The sequence below is a fragment of the Lemur catta genome, chromosome 7 (genome assembly GCF_020740605.2).
Source record: "Lemur catta isolate mLemCat1 chromosome 7, mLemCat1.pri, whole genome shotgun sequence".
Taxonomy (NCBI): domain Eukaryota; kingdom Metazoa; phylum Chordata; class Mammalia; order Primates; family Lemuridae; genus Lemur; species Lemur catta.
In genome coordinates, this window is record NC_059134.1 from 33877879 (window position 1) to 33896435 (window position 18557).

At 38.0% G+C, this 18557-nt stretch overlaps 1 protein-coding gene across 2 annotated transcripts in view; it reads left to right on the top strand.

Annotated features, from left to right (window-relative positions):
- Nucleotides 1-18557, top strand: part of PDGFD (platelet derived growth factor D) — a 236114-nt gene that overhangs the window by 184684 nt on the left and 32873 nt on the right. For both annotated transcript variants that reach the window (XR_006736360.1, XM_045556810.1), the window contains exons 4-5: nucleotides 13061-13123; nucleotides 17119-17317. Coding sequence is in view for 1 of the 2 variants with exons in the window: in XM_045556810.1 (XP_045412766.1) it covers nucleotides 13061-13123; nucleotides 17119-17317 (262 nt within the window). In the remaining variant the exon portion in view is untranslated. The remainder of the gene's footprint in view (nucleotides 1-13060; nucleotides 13124-17118; nucleotides 17318-18557) is intronic.

An 18557-nucleotide genomic window follows, 5' to 3' on the forward strand; every position in this document is an offset into this window, starting at 1 on the left:
CCTCTACTTTCCTCTCTCAGAATACCTGTGTGTTCTTTAGTGTTTGTTTTCTAGGAACTCCATTACGTACTTAATTTCTCTGAATTCAAGATGATCAAATGTTCTTTTTTTTTTTTTTTCATACATACTGAAAGGGAGGCATGTGACCAGGGGAGGTGAAGATGTGGTTATGTTAAAAACTGCTCCCTACAAGTTAGTGCAAAGCAGTACAGTTTGTCAAGAGACCTGGGCTGCGGGCACCAGCTCTGCCAGCGACACTGACAACCTGTGGGGACTTGGTTTCCTGTATGCAGGCAAAGGATGGTAGGACGAAAGCCTGTGAGAGCAGTGACCTTGAAGTTCTTTTCATTTCTTTTTCTCTAGAACCTTGAACCATGTAGTCAGTAATAGTGGAAGTCCATAAGTATCTGTTGAATAAGAGATTAAATGTCCTGCAAGAAAAAAAAAAGCCCTTAAGCCTGGTGTTCAAGACCCTCCGATTTGTCCTGCTCCTTCCTCTTCAGCCTCATTTCCTTCCTGGTACAATGGGTGCCTGACACACTAACAGATCCAAGGTGATGCCACCCCTGTCTTTGCGCATGCTCTCCTCTTTACCTTCCTGCTCCCAGGACTATCAAAAGCCTTGGTTTTCATTCAGAAGTCAACTCCAAGACCACTTCTTCTGAGACCTTCCCCTAGCCTTCCTAAATGGACTTAAATCCTTATTTCCTCTGTAGACCTCCAGGACTTCGCTCAGGGCTCTAGTAGAGCACATATGTCTCTAAGTTGCACTATTTATTTAGTCCCCAAATATTTATTAACCCCCTCTGTGTAATAGCCAGTGTGCTATGACTTTACGTGAATCATCTCATCATCTCATTTGAATGTCACAACAATGCAATGACTATTCATTTTTTTCATTGAACCCCTGTTTATTGAATGCATGTTAGTTAACAAGGTCCTAATGTAAGTTCTGGGGCTAGGGAAGTGAGAAAGTTAGAAAACATCCCACCTTCAAGGGCTTCACATCCTAATGAAGAGACACAAACTTGAAAACAAAGCAGAAATAAATGAACAAGATGCTATGGCTTGAATGTTAGTGCCCTCCCCAAATTCTTATGTTGAAACCCTAATCCCCAATGTGATGGTATTTACAGATGGGGCCTTTGGGAGGTAAATAAGACGTGAGGGTAGAGCCTTCATGATGAGATTAGTGTCCTTGTAAGAAGATACATGAGAGAAATGATCTCTCTCTCTTTGCTATATGAGGACATAGCAAGAAAACATCCATTTGCAAGCCAGAAGGAGGACCCTCACCCAAACCCAAACATGTTGGCACCCTGATCTTAGACTTCCCAGCCTGCGGAACTGTGAGAAATAAATTTCCATTCTTTGTAGCAGCCCCAACTGACTAAGACACAAGATAATTTGAGATAATGGTAAACCATTTTTTTGACAGGCAATCTTAGAATTAAGAAGGGATCCCTTCCAGCTCCCAAACTGCATTCATGAGAATAAAGAAATAGGTATAAGTTGTAAGTGTGAGACATGATGCCTGTCAAAAAAAATCTATGTCCAGCGAGGATCTTAGCTAATCCTCAAGCCTGGGCAACAACACAGTCAGCTCTGAATTTTCCCAATCCAGGAGAAAAGAAGCAATTGTTTACCCAAGCCCTAGAGTATTTTCCCTTTGACTTTGGAATGCATTGTACTTTTTTTTTCCTGGCAGAATAAATTACCTTTGTAATTATATTTGGCTTAGACGAATAAAACACTGAATTTGCCTTCTCTAAGTACACAGCATGTGATGGTACAAAAAAGTGTAGCAAGAAGCAAAGGAGAGCCAATCTAAGACTAAAATTTTGCTATGCAAAGCCCAATGTTTTCACTCATAAAGCTGCTGATAAATATTGCTAACGTAAAACAACAAGTAAGAGTAAAGGATGCTGCTGTTAACTGATGATAACCAAAAGTTAAAAGAAATTTTAAAAGCTCATAAACATGAACTAATAGAACTCAGATTGCAGGATTTCTCATTTAAACACCACTTATCCTATTCAGGAAGGATCCTCCCAACCAGTAGAGGAAGACTTTGAGTTCTTTACGCAGGAGTGACGAAGTTCCATGGACTGAGTCATGCATTTGTTCCTGGGAGATCTCTTTCACTGGCATTAACCACTGAGTTTGGCAAAAGGATTGAGTTTTTCTCTGTGCAAAGCTTTACCAACTCTTATCAGAAAGAAACCAATGACCTGAGTGCTTGGTGCTCAGCTCCAACAAGCTCAGCTAATAGACCCAGACAGCCAACCTGCTTTTGAGATCTGAAACTTGCAAAAAAACTGCTTTGATAAGTTGCTAGTTGAGTGGGGACTGGAAAGAGGAACTGCAGAGTCAAGAATGTACTAATCTCACCTTTTGTGGGAGAAATGATTTGCAAGGATATAAGTACTAGACTTTTGTTTGAAACTTTATATTAACCGTCACTGTAGTTTAACCACGTAATTGAGTCTGGAAATCCCCTTAGAAAGGGGTCAGGTCAAGAAAAAGGTACTTTGAATTAACTTATTTCATTTACATGGCTCTATAATATTAACACGGCTATTAAGTATTTTATATTCGGTATAGCCCATAATGTCAGATGATAATTATGATGGGTGAGTACAGGGATGAATGTGTAGAAGAAAAATGTGTCACAAACAACACAAAGTCACCTCCCTAGGCAAGATTCATATTTTTAAAAGGAATGAACAGCCTCTTGAATGCCTTATGACTGACTTGCTCCTAATTCTCTTAGATTTTCCCCTTTACCTTATAATCCTATCACTTGCTGAATAATGTTTCATGAGTGCTCTTTTTCCCGGTACTATGCAAGCTGTGTTGACTGTGGCTTTGATTTTTGGACTTCAAATGGCATTTTCTCCCTACAGTCAGATCTTAGGAGTTTTAATTAGTAATGGAATAATTTGAGTTTATAGAGGTAATGATTTTAGCTAAGGGATTTTGGTGACATGGCCTTAATCTTCATACTGTTTGTAATTCCCATTTCCTCTAATTATTAGTTTTAATAATGTAACTAGCTTTTGGCCACCAGGAAGATAATCTATTTATATAACATCAGTCAAGTACAGAGAAATTTAGCAGTTCTTGGGAGTGTGAATTGCAGTACAGAGTTGTGAAATGGTTTGTTGAATTTTGAGCATGAAACAGTATTTCCTCTTTCAACTAGGGGACAAAAATAAAGCCAACAAACAAAAAGAGTGCCCACTATGCACCAGGCATTGTGCTAAATGGAAGAAAATGAACCTATGAATCATTCAGTTCAATATTTCTTCTTTTCATTTCAATTTGTAATTCTCCTAAGGTAGCAGAATAATTTCCTAAGCCATCCATTTTAGCTTGGTAATGTAAATAGTCTTTAAGATTAGCTTAGTAATATCAAAAGTACAATCTTGAATAATTTTCAAGCTAGTGGTGAATTGAACCAAATGTTCTCTCTGAAATGCATTTAAGGGGCGGAGCACAGTGGCTCATGCCTGTCATCCTAGCGCTCCGGAAGGCCAAGGCAGAAGGATGGCTTGAGGTCAGGAGTTCAAGACCAGCCTGAACAAGAGTGAGACCCCGTCTCTACTAAATATGGAAAAATAGAAAAAAATTAGCCAGGTGTGGTGGCATGCACCTATAGTCCCAGCAACTCGGGAGAGTGAGGCAGGAGGATCACTTGAGCCCAGAAGTTTGCGGTTGCAGTGAGCCATGATCACCCCACTGCACCTCTACACAGGGCTACAGAGCAAGACTCCGTCTCAAAAAAAAAAAGAACGAACAAAAGAAATGCATTTAAGGAATTTATGAAAACCTATGCTTAGCACAAATCAAGGGTGTTTGCCTATCTTATAAAAGAGATTCTTTACAAATGAAAAGAGGAATAGTTCAGCAAAGATGAAAGAATTCAGAGAGTCAGCCTCAGGTTCAGATATCTGCAAAGCCTCTAAATAACGGGGCTTGCTTCCTGTCTCTGCTTTCTCATCTCTTAAAGCTACTGTAGAAATGATGAATGAGATAATGTACAGAAAGGGTTTCATATAGTGCCCAGAACAAAAATCTATGCTCCATGAATGGTAGCCATTACAGCAAAATAATTAATCACAGGGTTTTCTTAGTATTAAACAAACAATTAGTCACAAAACTTAAATGTGCACCTAGCTTTTCAGCAAGACATTATTGAAAGAACTCTGACAGTATTTGTCTAGATACAAATTAAATGTTCACTTATCATTTGATCTGTATCAAACATGACGGAAGCTATTAGCCAAGTTGTATTTTACAATCTGCAATTTTCTGCACAGCCCCTTGATAAGACTTCCTGTTATGGCAAATGGAGGCTTTAATCAACCTTCCTGACCATTCATCTCTCCTCTCCAGGATCGTTATGTTTTCCTCAAGTCACAGTACACACACAAGAATTGCAGGCTGTTCATCCTTTTATTGTATTTGAATAGGCACCTCTCTCTTTCTCTGCAAACATACCTTGATCCTTCTCTAGCTCTCGAGTATTGTGCTCCTGACCCTGTTCAAGTTGATGATTCCTTCTCTTCTCAGCTCACTGGAGGAACTTTCTTCTTTACCCACTGGACTGGGGATTGCTCTAATCTTTGCTTATCATATTGAGAAAAACTTCCCAGACTGAGTTCAGTCTGAAGAAATCAGAAACTAGCAAGTATGAAAGGTTTTTTGTCTCATAACATAAGAAGAAAAAAGTGAACTTAAAAAAAAAAACCTTGACATTAGCATAAAGATTACATAGATGATTGGTTGCTGAATCCTATCAGTTCTGAATTAAAACATTGTTCTTTATTGTCAATAATGATAAATGAAAAAGGTGTAAAAGTAACTCTTCAGTCAATGGAAATCTGCAAGTATGTCTAATCTATGAAGAATATTTATTATTAAATATGTATTTATTTAATCAAAGACATTTTTCCAATAACAAGGCTCATGTCCAGGGATTCTTATGACTCTAAGAATCAGACATTATTAAATTTCACAGGCAAATTCTCTAACTTTGAAAGATGCTTTTTGATTCTTTTAAATTATTGATTCTTAGAGTTTTGATATCCTTGTATTAAATATTCTTGCCAGTGAAACCTGGCCTCCTGCCAAGGCGTTTCCCATGTTGTCTGTAGAAGAGTTGGTTTGATGATGAGTTTGTAACAAAGTATAGTTGTAAAGGTTTGGTTGGATCACAGAGTTTGATCCTACGGGATCAAATTTTTAATCATTTGCTTTGTGCTATTCCTGTAGACATTAGAACATTGGGGTATATCATCTCTGCATATATTATTTGGTCTGCAAGCCAGAGATTCAGGTCCTGAAGTATCGAAAGCCTTTGTTCTCAAAGATCTCCCCCATAGAGTAATCCCAGGTCACAGGTCTCCATGTTTATTGATATTTGAATTTCCTTCAGTGGGTCATGAACAGAGCGGGGTATCATGAATGAAAGAAGAATTTATTGAGAGAATAGATGTTGAGGATGTATTCATTCATTATTGTTTTATGAATCCCATCAAATCCCTCGGTGTTTCAAATTTCAAAAGAAACACCTCTAAGCATTCACTCAATCAAGAAGCATAGATAAAATTTGGAGAGAGATTTCTTTATTTTCTTCCTCTGAGGAGTGAATGTAAAACAGCAAACAGAAAAAAATATTTTCAAAATGAGAGAAAATACTCTGCCAAATGTCTTTTAAAACTTTCCCAAAGTAAGTCATCCTTGGTAAGTTAAAGATTGTTTTGGTTGAAAGCTTTTTAAAAACTCCAAGCAACTGCATATGTTTTGAGTGCTGGTGAAATACATCCCTCTAGCAATGAATAGTTTATGGCTCATCTACTCACATACAGCATAATCACCTAGGATAAAAATCAAAAGCCACCCTCTGTGAGATCCAGGAACAGGTGGTACAACTAATCATCCCAAATGTTTCAGTATCGGCCTGGGAACAGCTGTCTCCAGAAACTCAAAAGACAAGAGCCCTTAGCTTACTATCTAGGACAGGAGAGGAATTCCTTTGGACATTGGCTGGTGCTCAATGATGGAATGTGTGCAGGCTTGCTCTGGTGAAGGAATGAGTGGATTATTTGTTGGTTAGATTGTAATGCATCAACTGCCCTCTCTAGCATGGGTACAAAATGGCCAATGGAAAGGAAGGGCTACCTGGAGATACTGCTTCTGAAAATGGAAATTCCCACTCATCTTAGTCTTTAATAGCAAGGATTGTTATTGAAAACATTCATTACCTGCAGTATTATTATAGCCCCAGCTATATTCGCTTTCAGCCTGTGGGTAAATTATTCTCTTACAGAGCCTGACAAATGCCTGTATGACCCTGAGCTGATGACTAATGGCATGTTTTCATGGCTGTTTTTAAAGGCATTAAAAGTTTGCATTGCATTAGCCATATTTTAGATGGAGTCAAATGTGATCATTCTAGAACCCTTTATGTTCCAGTTTTTGAATAATTTTCTATTATGAATTGGTGAGAAGCATTTCTATAAGAAGGCATTTATTTTCTACAAGGAAATACATGGGTGACACCATCCAACAAGTGATATAACAGATAAGCCTTTAGGGGTAAGTGATAACACACACCCCAATCCAGTTTTTCTTTTTCATTGTCGTTTTAGAAAATTACCATTTTATTAAAACTAGACATTTATTATGAAATTTTAGAACATATAAATAAACTAAAAGGAAAAAAATCATGTATCTCTCAGTGCTAACCAATAAAAATATTGTTGTGAATACAGTTTAAGTCCTGTTTCAATCAGATATCTGTACATTTTTCTAGCAAAATTGTATAATATGGAACCTACTCTTTTATAACTTTTTGATTTAGAAAAGTTCATTGTATTTTAAGGATGTTAACTGTTTATCTGTCTGTTACAAGTGTGTTTACTACATTGCCATTATGCTTTTCATTTTGTTTTGACATATTTTAAATTTATACAACATTTTGTATATGTAGAGTATATCAACTTTTATGTTTTCTGACTTCGCATTTATGCTTAGAAACATCCTTCCACACTACGCATATATAACTATTTATCTGTATTTTCATGTAGTACTTTAAGATTTTATTTTTACATACCTCCCCAACTTTCTAGTCCGCAACAGTTTTCTCATACAAACCAAACTCTGCATACTAAGCAATTTAAAAAGCAAAGATCTCAGAATCATATCTATGTTTTGAAAACTACCCAAAAAAGTTAAATGCAGAGAATGAGGGAGTTGCATTTTAAAATGCCTAACAATGGGTTTCACTGCCAAAATATAATTATGAACTAATTTAATGTGAAGATAGAAGCTGAGAATAAATTATTATTTTAATGACATAAATTAATTCTTATTAAGGCAATGCAGATTAAGATTCCTATAATTATAGAATGATATATAACATTATTTGGTGGGTTGGAAAGCACATATGACTAAGAAATGCACAATAGCTAATTGGGTTCTAGTAATAATTACTTTGGGGCTACTGGACAACTCACTGGGCTCTCTGAGCTTCAGTTTGCTCCTCTCTCCAGGGAGGTCATTGGACACTCTAGAGATGGTCTCAGTAAGGCGCAGTAAGAGGTGCACAGCACCAAAGTGCTAAGATTCCCTACATAGACTAAAGGAACAAAGGAACCAAAATGTCAGCTACTTGGTTTTAGGATGTGTTATGCTGCAGTTCAGTAGCAGGAGATAAGGAAATCAAGAGCTGAATGTGTACCAGTTTCCTGGAGCTAACAAATAGTTAGTTCTCTCAGGGTGTGGCTTTTAAAGTATTTATGTGCGTTTGCTATAACAAAGAACAGAAATGTGGTCTTTGCAAACTGGACCATTTTGATACATTTTAAATGATTAGTCACTGTTTGTTCTATTGTAGCATTTCTTAAAGTAACGGTAAGGGCACTGCTCTGCTAAGAACCCACAGAAAGGGAGTTTTCAAGCTCCATTATTAGCCTGGAACTTGAAAAAGCAGGAAGTCTACCCAGGATAATATTAAAAATAGATAACAAGCAGTATTACCGAAGCACCGACCAGTCAGAATGGATTCTGGCTATAAACTACTGGTTTGCCTATACTAGTGGGTAGTCCCTGAACATCATCATCCCCAAGTGCACCCTGGGAGCCAGAGAAGTTGGAATATGTGCCAAGAACTCAGCTAGAAATTTATGACAGAGTAGTGAACAAATGAACAAGGACCCTACCACTCTGGAGCATACATTCTAGTTGAGGGAAGAGATAATCAACAATAAAGCTAACATAAAATCATTTCAGATAACCATAAATGCTTTAAAGAAAATTAAGCATGTTAGGTAGATAGTGAGCAGGCGGTGGGGGGGGGGAGTATTTTAAATAGAGTGCTCAAGGATGTTCTCTAAAGATTTGTTTCTTGAGCAGAGAACTCAAGGATGAGGAGCCAGCCATTGGAACATTCAGGAAAAGTGCATCCAGGCACGGGGAACAGCAGCAGGTTAAATCTAAGGGAAGAAGCAGCTTGGAGTGTTACTTGAAGGACTGTAAGAAGGCTAGTGTACAGCTTTCTTTTTGGTTAGAATTTACCTATTATGTCTTTTTCATCTATTGTTTTAAACATCCTAGTGCATTTATATGAAACATATTTTTTTCCCTAAAATATATTTAGAAGATTAAAAAAGGTCCAATCTGAGTTTCTTATACTTTTAATAGGCAAGTTTAATCTGTTCAAATTTATTGTGATTCCTGATGTTATGGATTGTTTCCTGCCATCTTATTTTGTATTTCTACTTAATTATTTTTCATTCTTTTCCTAAATTTTGCAAGTTAATTTTTTACAAATCACTTTTCCTCCACTACTGTTTTGGAAGTTATGCTTTATTTCTTTTTAATTCTTTAAGGATTACTCTTATGCTTTAGCCTACGTATATAATTTTATATTTTTCCAAAAAAGCTAACAATTATTTGATCCATACCTTTATCACCAACAAGATTCTAGCTAGCTCCTTTAGAACTCTAGGCTTTATGCAGGGAACCCAATATCAACTCCCTAATATGCTGGAGGGGGGCTACAGTCTCAACTGTATTTTTCTCAGTATTAAAATTTTAGTTTTTACATTTCCATCTAAAACAAAAAGAAGGCCAGTGTAGCAGGAGTGAAGTTAGTGGGAAAGGTAGAACATCAAACCAGAGAAGGACACCAGAAGATAAGGTCATAGAGGCAAGCAGTGGTCAGATCGTTTTATGCCAGATCTAAGTGCAGTGGAAAGCTATTGGAAGGTTTTAAGCAGAAAACAGAAGTGATTTGATTTACTGTTAAAAAAAAAAAAAAAAAAGATAATTCTAGCTGCCACGTGGGAGAAAGCTAACAGGCAGTTGGGAGACTTGCTGGTGTCTGAGACTTGGGAGAGATGAGAAACGATCATACTGAGGATATATTTAGAAGGTAAAATCACTACGTTCCTCCCTATGCTGAGATTCTCCTTTCAGGGCTAAAACCTTGGAGGCTCAGTGTTTTATTTTGATAAAAGATATTGTTCCCTTTTATAAGCTCATTTTAAACATGTCATCTATAAATAATAGTAAACTTTTGAAGTCACATAAAAGAAAGTTGGTTTCTTTTAAATGTCTAATATTCATGTTGCTAAGAGGAGATTAAGTTACATTTTATCTAGGACTAAATGAAATCTTTTATCCTTTGTTCCTATTAAAGTTTCTGACTGGAATCCTGCAGCCCAGACAATGAAGAAGCTAAAAGTTCTCTCTGTAACATTTGTCTAGGTGCTTGTGCATGAAAGTGCCTTTATCATTTAAAAAAAAAATCACAAAATATTTTAAACGTGTCTATGCAAGAATATGAACTGAAGTCACAGGATTTAATAAATATAGATATCAAATCTAAATAACTAAGACTACTTTGACGATGTGGAACCTGCCACCAATCCTCTGCTTTATGCCTTTCGTGCTATTGTGTTGACTCCCTTTTTGGACAACGTTCCATTTTTTTCCCCCAGGCGTACATTATCCAAGATAGCTGTAATGATGCAAAAGATCACCAACCACACAGTTTCTGCTTAGGAATGAGATTTGGTGGTCCTAGCCTTGCCAGAAGATGGCTACATGACACAGAGCACATCTTTTATCTCTCTAAGAATTGGTTTTCTTCCAGGAGGCCAAGGTGGAAGGATCGCTGGTGGTCAGGAGTTCGAGACTAGCCTGAGCAAGAGTGAGACCATCTCTACAAAAAATAAAAAAATTAGCCGAGTGTGGTGCATGCCTGTAGTCCCAGTTACTCGGGAGGCTGAGGCAGGAGGATCACTTGAGCCCAGGAGTTCAAGGTTGCAGTGAGCTAGGGTGATGCCACTGCACTCTACCCAGGGTGACAGAGACAGACTGTGTCTAAAAAAAGAGAGAGAGAGAGAATTGGTTTTCTTATTGTTCAATTAAGATTAGACTAGATAATCTTAAAACCATTTTCAGCTTCAAGATTTTAAAACTGTCCCTCTTCTGATTTTCACACGTGGTCAACATAATGTATTACTTGCTTTAATTACATTTTGTATTGGTAATTCTCAAATCTGTGTCTCAAGTTCAAATTTCATGAGGTCCATTCTCATGTAGCAAACCTCCGGAAATCTCTAGCTGTATAGTGCACGGGCACCTCAAACATGCTAGGTCCAAGATGACTTGTTAAATTTCCCCAGTAACTTGTTCCTCTTTCTGCACACTTTCCTTAGATGTCTAAGGGAGACATCCATCTAAGGATGTCTCCCTTTCAGTCTTGTCCCCCACCTTTCTTGCAAGTAACCACCTACTTATCTTTGGAGACTCCACTCAAGAGTCACCTTCTTGTATGAAACTTTTCCAAACTCACATCCTTTCCAGTATAATTGTCTGCTGCCTTCTAATGTATGCTGATTAGACTGATATCAGAGCACCCACTTGAGATTAGTGCACCTGTGTATTTACATGTTTATAGTTTGAACTCCTTGAGGGTAGGGATAGTTATTGAATGAATGAGTGAAAATGAAAATTCTATGATCTGGGATTTCTCCTGTCCTGTCTTACCTAGCGTATGTCCTCCCACCAGCAGTCTCATCCAGCCATGGGGAAGCCACTGGCTCCCTTGCTTCCCACCCCGTCTCACCTGCTCACCTGCTTGTGAAGATCCATGTAAATGCCAACCTGCGTTTGATTGCACACTTTCTTCTGCTGCGGGAATTGTGTGTCCTTTTCATGTCTATGCTGTTTTGCAGAGTGCAGAGGCCACATCTGTTTCTCTCTTATCTTCCCTGTGGTTGAGATTAGAATAATGATGTCTAGTGTGGGGCAGAGGGGGAAATTTGCCCTCTTCCCCAAAAGTTCACTGAAAGATCAACTCACAATTAAGGCAGACTACTAAGAGAAAGGTTTATTTACCATGTGCATGGGGAGAACCACAGAGCGATTATCCAATATCCCAGTGAAGGTCAGATATTTTTATACTGGCTTTTCAGAGGGTAGGGGAGCTGAGCAGTATAGGTAATTCTGTTTCGGGGCAATAAATGGTTGCTAGGGAGGATGAATGGATGGGGGAAACAGATTGACTAGTAAATGATTCCCTTAGCAAATTAAGTTAACCAGAGAGACAGGTATTATATTTCAGATGATTTGGGCCAGGTCTGGTTACATTTTTGAACAATTTTCCTCCAATATACTGAGATGACAAGGAGAGGAAGGGAAGTCAATTGTTCTTTTGATCTGTCACTATGGTTTATGCAGACAGAGGGAAAGCCCCTTCCAATGCTTTTTGATCTTTGATTTCAGAGGGCCTGTAATTCAAAATACTCTTTATATTATACCGAGAACTCATATTTTGGGGTGAAATTTCCTGAGATCCTTCACTGATCAGTTTTTAATACTTGTTCATTCCTTGGATCCCACATTTGACTAAGTCTTTCTTGGTGAACAGCAGGAATTTTCTTTAACACAGGATGTTTATATCTAATCCAGTCTTATCATGAGCAATTAACAAATACACTTCCAGCTTCTCAAAATGTTAATGAAATTTAGACCAGACACTTAGTTTTCACTCAGAAAGTACACTTGGGAAAGTGAGCCGTCAGACTTGAGTGGCTGAATATTTCTCAGCATCATCTCAAAACACCTCCACTGCCTGGTCTGGCTGGAAGAAATTTACCATGGTGATTTATTTTAGCAGAGTCAAGAAGCCATCTCTGATATGTAAAAAAAAAAAAAAAAAAATGGTAGAATCAGCTTTCCTTCCCTTTGTATTTTTTAAACTTCTTGTAGGAGTAATTAACATGAAAGTCACATATAAATGAGAGACAAGTTTGCCTTTTAAGAGAAGTTTCTTTCTGTGAGGTCCATTCGGGCTTGTCTGAAATAACTAATGTTCTCAGGTCTGCCCTTGGCCTTCTTTCTCTGGGTGAGTAGTACTTTGTCACTCCTAGTCATTTTCTTCCCCTGCCATCCTTCCTGACATTTGTTGATAGAGTCAGGAACAGCCCTTTGAAAGTTAGTGTACCTTCGAAAAGATCACCTATATTGTGGACTAGCTCAACAAGCAAGATTGAACATAATGCAGAATCCAGTTTAAACCAAATAAACATTAGACACCAATAAAGATAGTAATTATTATTATTCTTTATTAACCATTTTATCACGTGCCAGTTGTAATTACATAATTAATGAATTCAATTCTCAAAACCTATAACGTGAGCATCCCATACCAACCTTTTATAGATAAGGAAGGAAAGGACTGGAGAGGTTAAGTAGGTTGCCTGAGGTCACACAGCCAGTAGATGAACAAGTTAAAATTTGAACCCCGGTCTGGACATTTTCCATTTCCCCGGTACTTACAAGAAAGTGCCGATTCTTGAACGAGAAGGGTTCTTGAGGAGAGGTCCTTAAGAAAAATGGTAACCTGTTCTGCAGGAATGTAGCCCTATTTCTGTTGTCACTTAGTTGGAAGGAGATTCAGAGGCTGAGATGTTGAAACTGTGCACATAATGAATTGAACAGAGGTTTGACTCACTCACATAGACGTTTCTTTGCCTTCTAGGAAGATTTCCAGCCCGCAGCAGCCTCAGAGACCAACTGGGAATCAGTCACAAGCTCTATTTCAGTAAGTAATTTATTACTCTATTGCCAGTGAAAGAAACTGATAGAATAGCTAAGGTCAACCCCCAAAGGACTTCACCTGCATTAAGGACCTGGGGTTTGACCAAAAACCAGATCTCAAGCACAATATGTTCCTCCATTTAATTTAGGTTACAGTGGATTGTATCAGACACCCTTTTTCCTCTCTTCCAGAAAGGTTTCCAGGAATTGCCAGGAGCTAGACAATGACTTAAATATTTATCATTTTCAAAGCAGATCATTCCAAGAAAGGTCTGTCCACACATCAAACATATCAAAGTGGTTCATGGCCCAAGCTCAAGTGGGGAATTTTGTAATAATTTTTTGAATATTCCAGAAGAAATTGTTAACCTTTGCATTTTCAAGGGTCTTTTCAGACTTGAAAAATACCAATGTTTACAGTAAGATAACTTAAGTGCAAATCAGGCATGTATTCTATTTGACTTGGATATAAAACACAACTCACCCCAAAGCTATAAAATGGTTCATGCCCCAATTTTTTCTCCAAATTTAGTCATTTCTCAATATTCTGTCTTCTTATCAACTTTGCACAGAAAGAGCAGACTTTGTTTTTACCGATCCTTTGTGTAGCACTTATGCAGCAATAAAACAGAAGATAATAAATGCAGTTGTTCATAAAAAGGTCAAGAGCATGGAGAAGGCTTGTCTATGGCTCTAAAGTGGGTCTGAGTGGCTGAGTCAGAGGTGATTTTTTTTTTCCGAAAGTGATATGCTATCTTTTGCTGTTTGGGGGATTGTTTTGTTTTAAATTCCCTCATATGGCAGGATTTCCTCAGTTTTGGATTCTGTGACTATTAAATTCACCTGATTGGGTTGTTGGACTGTCTGATCAAGAGATCAGACATGTCACTGACGGTGATATTAAGAGTGTTTTATATGTGCATTTTTGACAATCCAGAATGCATCCTCTGAACCTACCCCAGTGTAGACAATCATTGTCGGTTGGGTGAAAATCAACACAAAGGCAGGTCATGCTGAGGAGCTGCTCAGGCAGCTCAGGAGGGTTGGGCACTTGGCAGCCTGAGGCTGATAACTCAAAGCAGACGCCAGCAGCAGCTTTTGCAGCTGAGACTGTGTGTCAAGGAATCCTCCAGCTTCTCAAGTATCTTACAAATGATAACTCAGGGTTGTCTATTCATCTCTGCCTGAAGTGCACAATTATAAACCTTAAAGGACCGTTAGCTCATTAAGGATAATCTATGACCTTTAAAAGAAGAGGCATTGTCCCATCCTTTTAGAGTATCTGGGGAAGCTCAGCCTTGGGTTCATACCCACTGGAAACTCTTCTGGTTTGCGTTGCAAGTCAAGGTGCTGCTTAGCATTCTTGGAAGATCAGGGCAAACTATTAGCAGCTTCTGTGCTCAGCATTCCATTCTTCAAGAACTTCTAGAGTAGGAGCAAGGGCCATTAGACCTCCCATTAACTTCTGTTTGAACCATACTTTGTTTTTGTTGAAAGTGGTTTACAGTTTTCAAAGCATCTTTTTTACAAATTGTTATCATTTTGAAGTCATTTAGATAACTTTAGAATTGACTTTTACAAATAAATAACAAAAGCTGAATGAGATCATATTTACTGTGCAACTGAAGGAGGCACACCCAATTAGTTATTTTTCTCAAAATTAGTCTTAAAATATTTACCTCAGGGAAAAATAAATGTTTTCATAGGTTTATTAGGTCACGTAATATTTTCTTAGCCATCATCATTGTTTCTGTCAACTGCCCTGAGTCCAAACTTGAAAACGGCTGTAAAGCTTATAAGTGAAGACATGTTTGCATTTTACCTATGGTTCGGATTGCTCTTCAGCCCAGTGTTAGAAGAGATTAGATTTCCCCCTCCCACTCAGGAACTGAACACTTTCTCTTGGAGAGATAATCTGGGTACACACTGCAGATCTCTGGCCATGTTAGAAGCTACCCTAGAAAACTCCTGTAGCCATTTTCCCCAGAGCTATCATAAAAGTTTTCACTTGTGTGGCTTGATTAATGTCCCTGCTTTTATTTCAAAAAAGAGGGAAGCATTTTTTAATCTCGAAGGTTTTATATGCTGCCGTGCTCCTAACTTTGGTCAGCTCATTTTGATGTTTTGGTTCTTAGACCCATACTGTTGTGATACCAGGCTAATTGTAAACCATCTGGTGAATACGAGCCAGGTATACTGTGGATTACCCAGACAATACAAGTTGAGTAGAGATTTGGAGTCATAGTACTGAATTATATGTATTATCCACCCCTAGCACTTGACAGAAAGACAGAAATGATGTGCTTAAATCAGGGTTCAGCTCATATCAGGCAGAAACACACACACCCCCACCCCTAGATTAAAGAGCTGCCTTATCAGAAACAGAGGAACAAATATGGCTGCCCCTGGAAGAGCCATATCGTATCCACAAGATGACTGTAGAGGGTGTCTTTGGTATGGCTTCAACTACTAACAAATCTCTAGACTCTTCAGTAATGTATGGCAAAGGCCATGCCACCAGATAAATGATTGATATTACCTGGCTACACCTGTGCAGAATATAGAGTAGACTCATGAGCAGGTAATGAAAGTAGCATGGAGGAAAGGTTTGGTCAGGAGAGGATATCTACTTATTTTAACAGGGATGACTGAAAATTAGATGTATGGTTTCTCTAAATGAAAAAATAAAAAAATTGAGCTGGACTGACACATACATACATCAGTGTAACTCATTCTCCCACCCTACTCTCCCCACTCTGCTTCCCCTACAGGGCATATTTGAAAACTGCAACTAAGTTACACCAATGGTAGATTAATGCTTTTACACCTCTTTGTTTTGCTAAAGAGGGACTGTTCCTCTGAGAGCAGGTGATCATCTAATCACTTATGACCTTTGGTCCTTGTTTGGTTAAAGAGAGACAACATTGCCTAAGAGTGAGAATATAAGTTGTGGGCTTTGCTGTCTGAGACTCTAAAGTGCCTATTATTTCTTGATAGGATCCTATGGTTAAATTTCAGGAAAACAAGTTTTCATTAATTCCCCTTTTCCCTTAGTGATAGGAGATATTTGCCCTTGGGGGATATTATTTGTTTGGCAGTTTCTTTAAAGACATTTAAAAATCATTTGAGGCTGTGTGCTCTCTATTTCCTTGTTAATGGGTCATGAATTTTTACAGAGATGTTTGAATCATGGCTCATTTACCTCTAGATTGTACAAGGGTTATTGAAGTAAGTGCTTGGAAGCCTTATGTGGGGATGTATTCCATAGCAAAATACGTAATCCTTTCTAGACATTCAATGATGTTATGTTCCTCATTTACAGAGTATTCCTAAGAATGTTTTAATGGCAACTGGGATCACTAGCAAACTATAGGACTTTAAAAAAAAATATGTTTCCCATATGAATCCACCACTCTTAAGGCAAGAGAGCCAGTTTCATGGCTAATTATCCTTGCTGACATTAAATAAGTTGGTTAAAGTGCCAGATTTTATCAAAATGTCTCCAGAGTAGATTCAGACACTGCTCACGCATCATCTGCAATACCAGGTGACCTGAAAAAGAGAAACATGGAGGCTAAATGTGGAAGAATGAAATGAATTATCAAAACTTGCATGGAAGGAGTTTGAAATTTTAATATTCACCATTATTTGTTGATCTATGGGTGATAATGGACCTTGAACCAAGAAATTAGATAACTTAGTTTTGATATTTCCACCTCATCTATATTTTTAAATCATTACAGTTCAGATGAAATGGAAGTTTTATGACCTGCTTGGCTTTGATTTGCAAAAAACTGAATGATTATCTTATATCAATTAATTGATTGCTCTTATTTGAGAATATGGCAAGATAATGCCAGGTGGCTTTTGCATGGGATGTAGACATATGATGTCTTATACCCAGAAGCCTGTTTATGTTTCTTCCGTAGAGCTCAATGACTGTTGTATTTCATAGCCATGAACTTTTTCTGAGTACACTGAGCTGTATGTCACTCTTAGGGGGTATCCTATCACTCTCCATCAGTAACGGATCCCACTCTTACTGCGGATGCTCTGGACAAAACAGTTGCAGAGTTTGATACCGTGGAAGATCTGCTCAAGCACTTCAACCCTGAGTCATGGCAAGAAGATCTTGAGAATTTGTATCTGGACACCCCTCATTATCGAGGCAGGTCGTACCATGACCGGAAGTCAAAAGGTAAGAGAAAGAGGCTTGCGGGTTCTTCGTAAACAGATAAGAGTGTTAATAGTACAGACTGAGTATCCCTCATCCAAAATGCTTGGGACCAGAAGTGTTTCAGATGTTGGATTTTTTTGGATTTTGGAATATTTACATTTATACTTGCTGGTTTAGCATCCCTAATCTGAAAATCTGAAATCCAAAATGTTCCAGTGAGCATTTCCCTTGAGCATCATGTTGGTGCTCAAAGTGTTTCAGAATTTGGAGCACTTCAGATTTCATATTTTCTAATTAGGGATACTTAACCTGTAATAATAAGTAAGGATTAGCAATGCAATATATTTAATTTACTTAAATCAGATGATTGCTGTCAGTGCATTACCACATTTCACAGCGCTTTCGGATGAAGTTTTGTGTTTTGCACAAACTGTGCTGTTTTTATAGGACTAAGAAAGATTTCACCCAAAGATTTGTCATAGTTTGGAGCTAGAAGAGACCTTATAAATCATCTGGACCAGCGTCTCACTCCTTAGCAAGTAAGGCATTACTAGCCCCAATTTTATAGTGGAGGCACCAAAAGGCAGGGGAGGTAAATGATTTGCCAAAGTAATAGCAGTAGGGAAGACATGAGAATTGTGGTCTCTTGCCTAAAATGACAGTGTTTGTGTAACTGTCTACTGTGCCTCTTTGATGGATTTGAGGATTGGTTGAGTCCAGTCCTGTCAGTGTTGACAGCAGAGGCTCCCGTTAAAGCAATAGTGAAAACTCCACTGGAAGATTTCACCTCTACTCATTTGATGTCCATTCTGTAATTTTTTAAATCAGTATCTACTGTGTACTTGGTGCCTGAGTGCTTCAAGTGTTTGGGATATAAATGTCCCAAGGGAGAGGAAAAGAAGGCCTGGGATAGTGAGAGCACATGTTCAATGGGAAGTTTCAGAAAAGTAGAATGAGGGGAGAAGAAGAGAGAACATTCAGGCAGAGAGATCATCATGAGTTAAAACAATACTTAACTCTTAAAAAATAAATAGCCTAGTCATACATCTGAGTGATGTGATCTCAGGATGAGAATGTTTTTTGGACTGCATAGCTCAAATTAATAGAGAAATGAAGTGTAATTAACTCTGATTGAATAAAATTATCCATTCTAGTCTGTGTCCTTGCTTGATAAGATTTGTTATCATTAAAATTCTCCTGAAAAAGTCTTGTAAGGTTGACTTGCATCATAGCTATGAAGATATTTAGCTAAGATACAGCT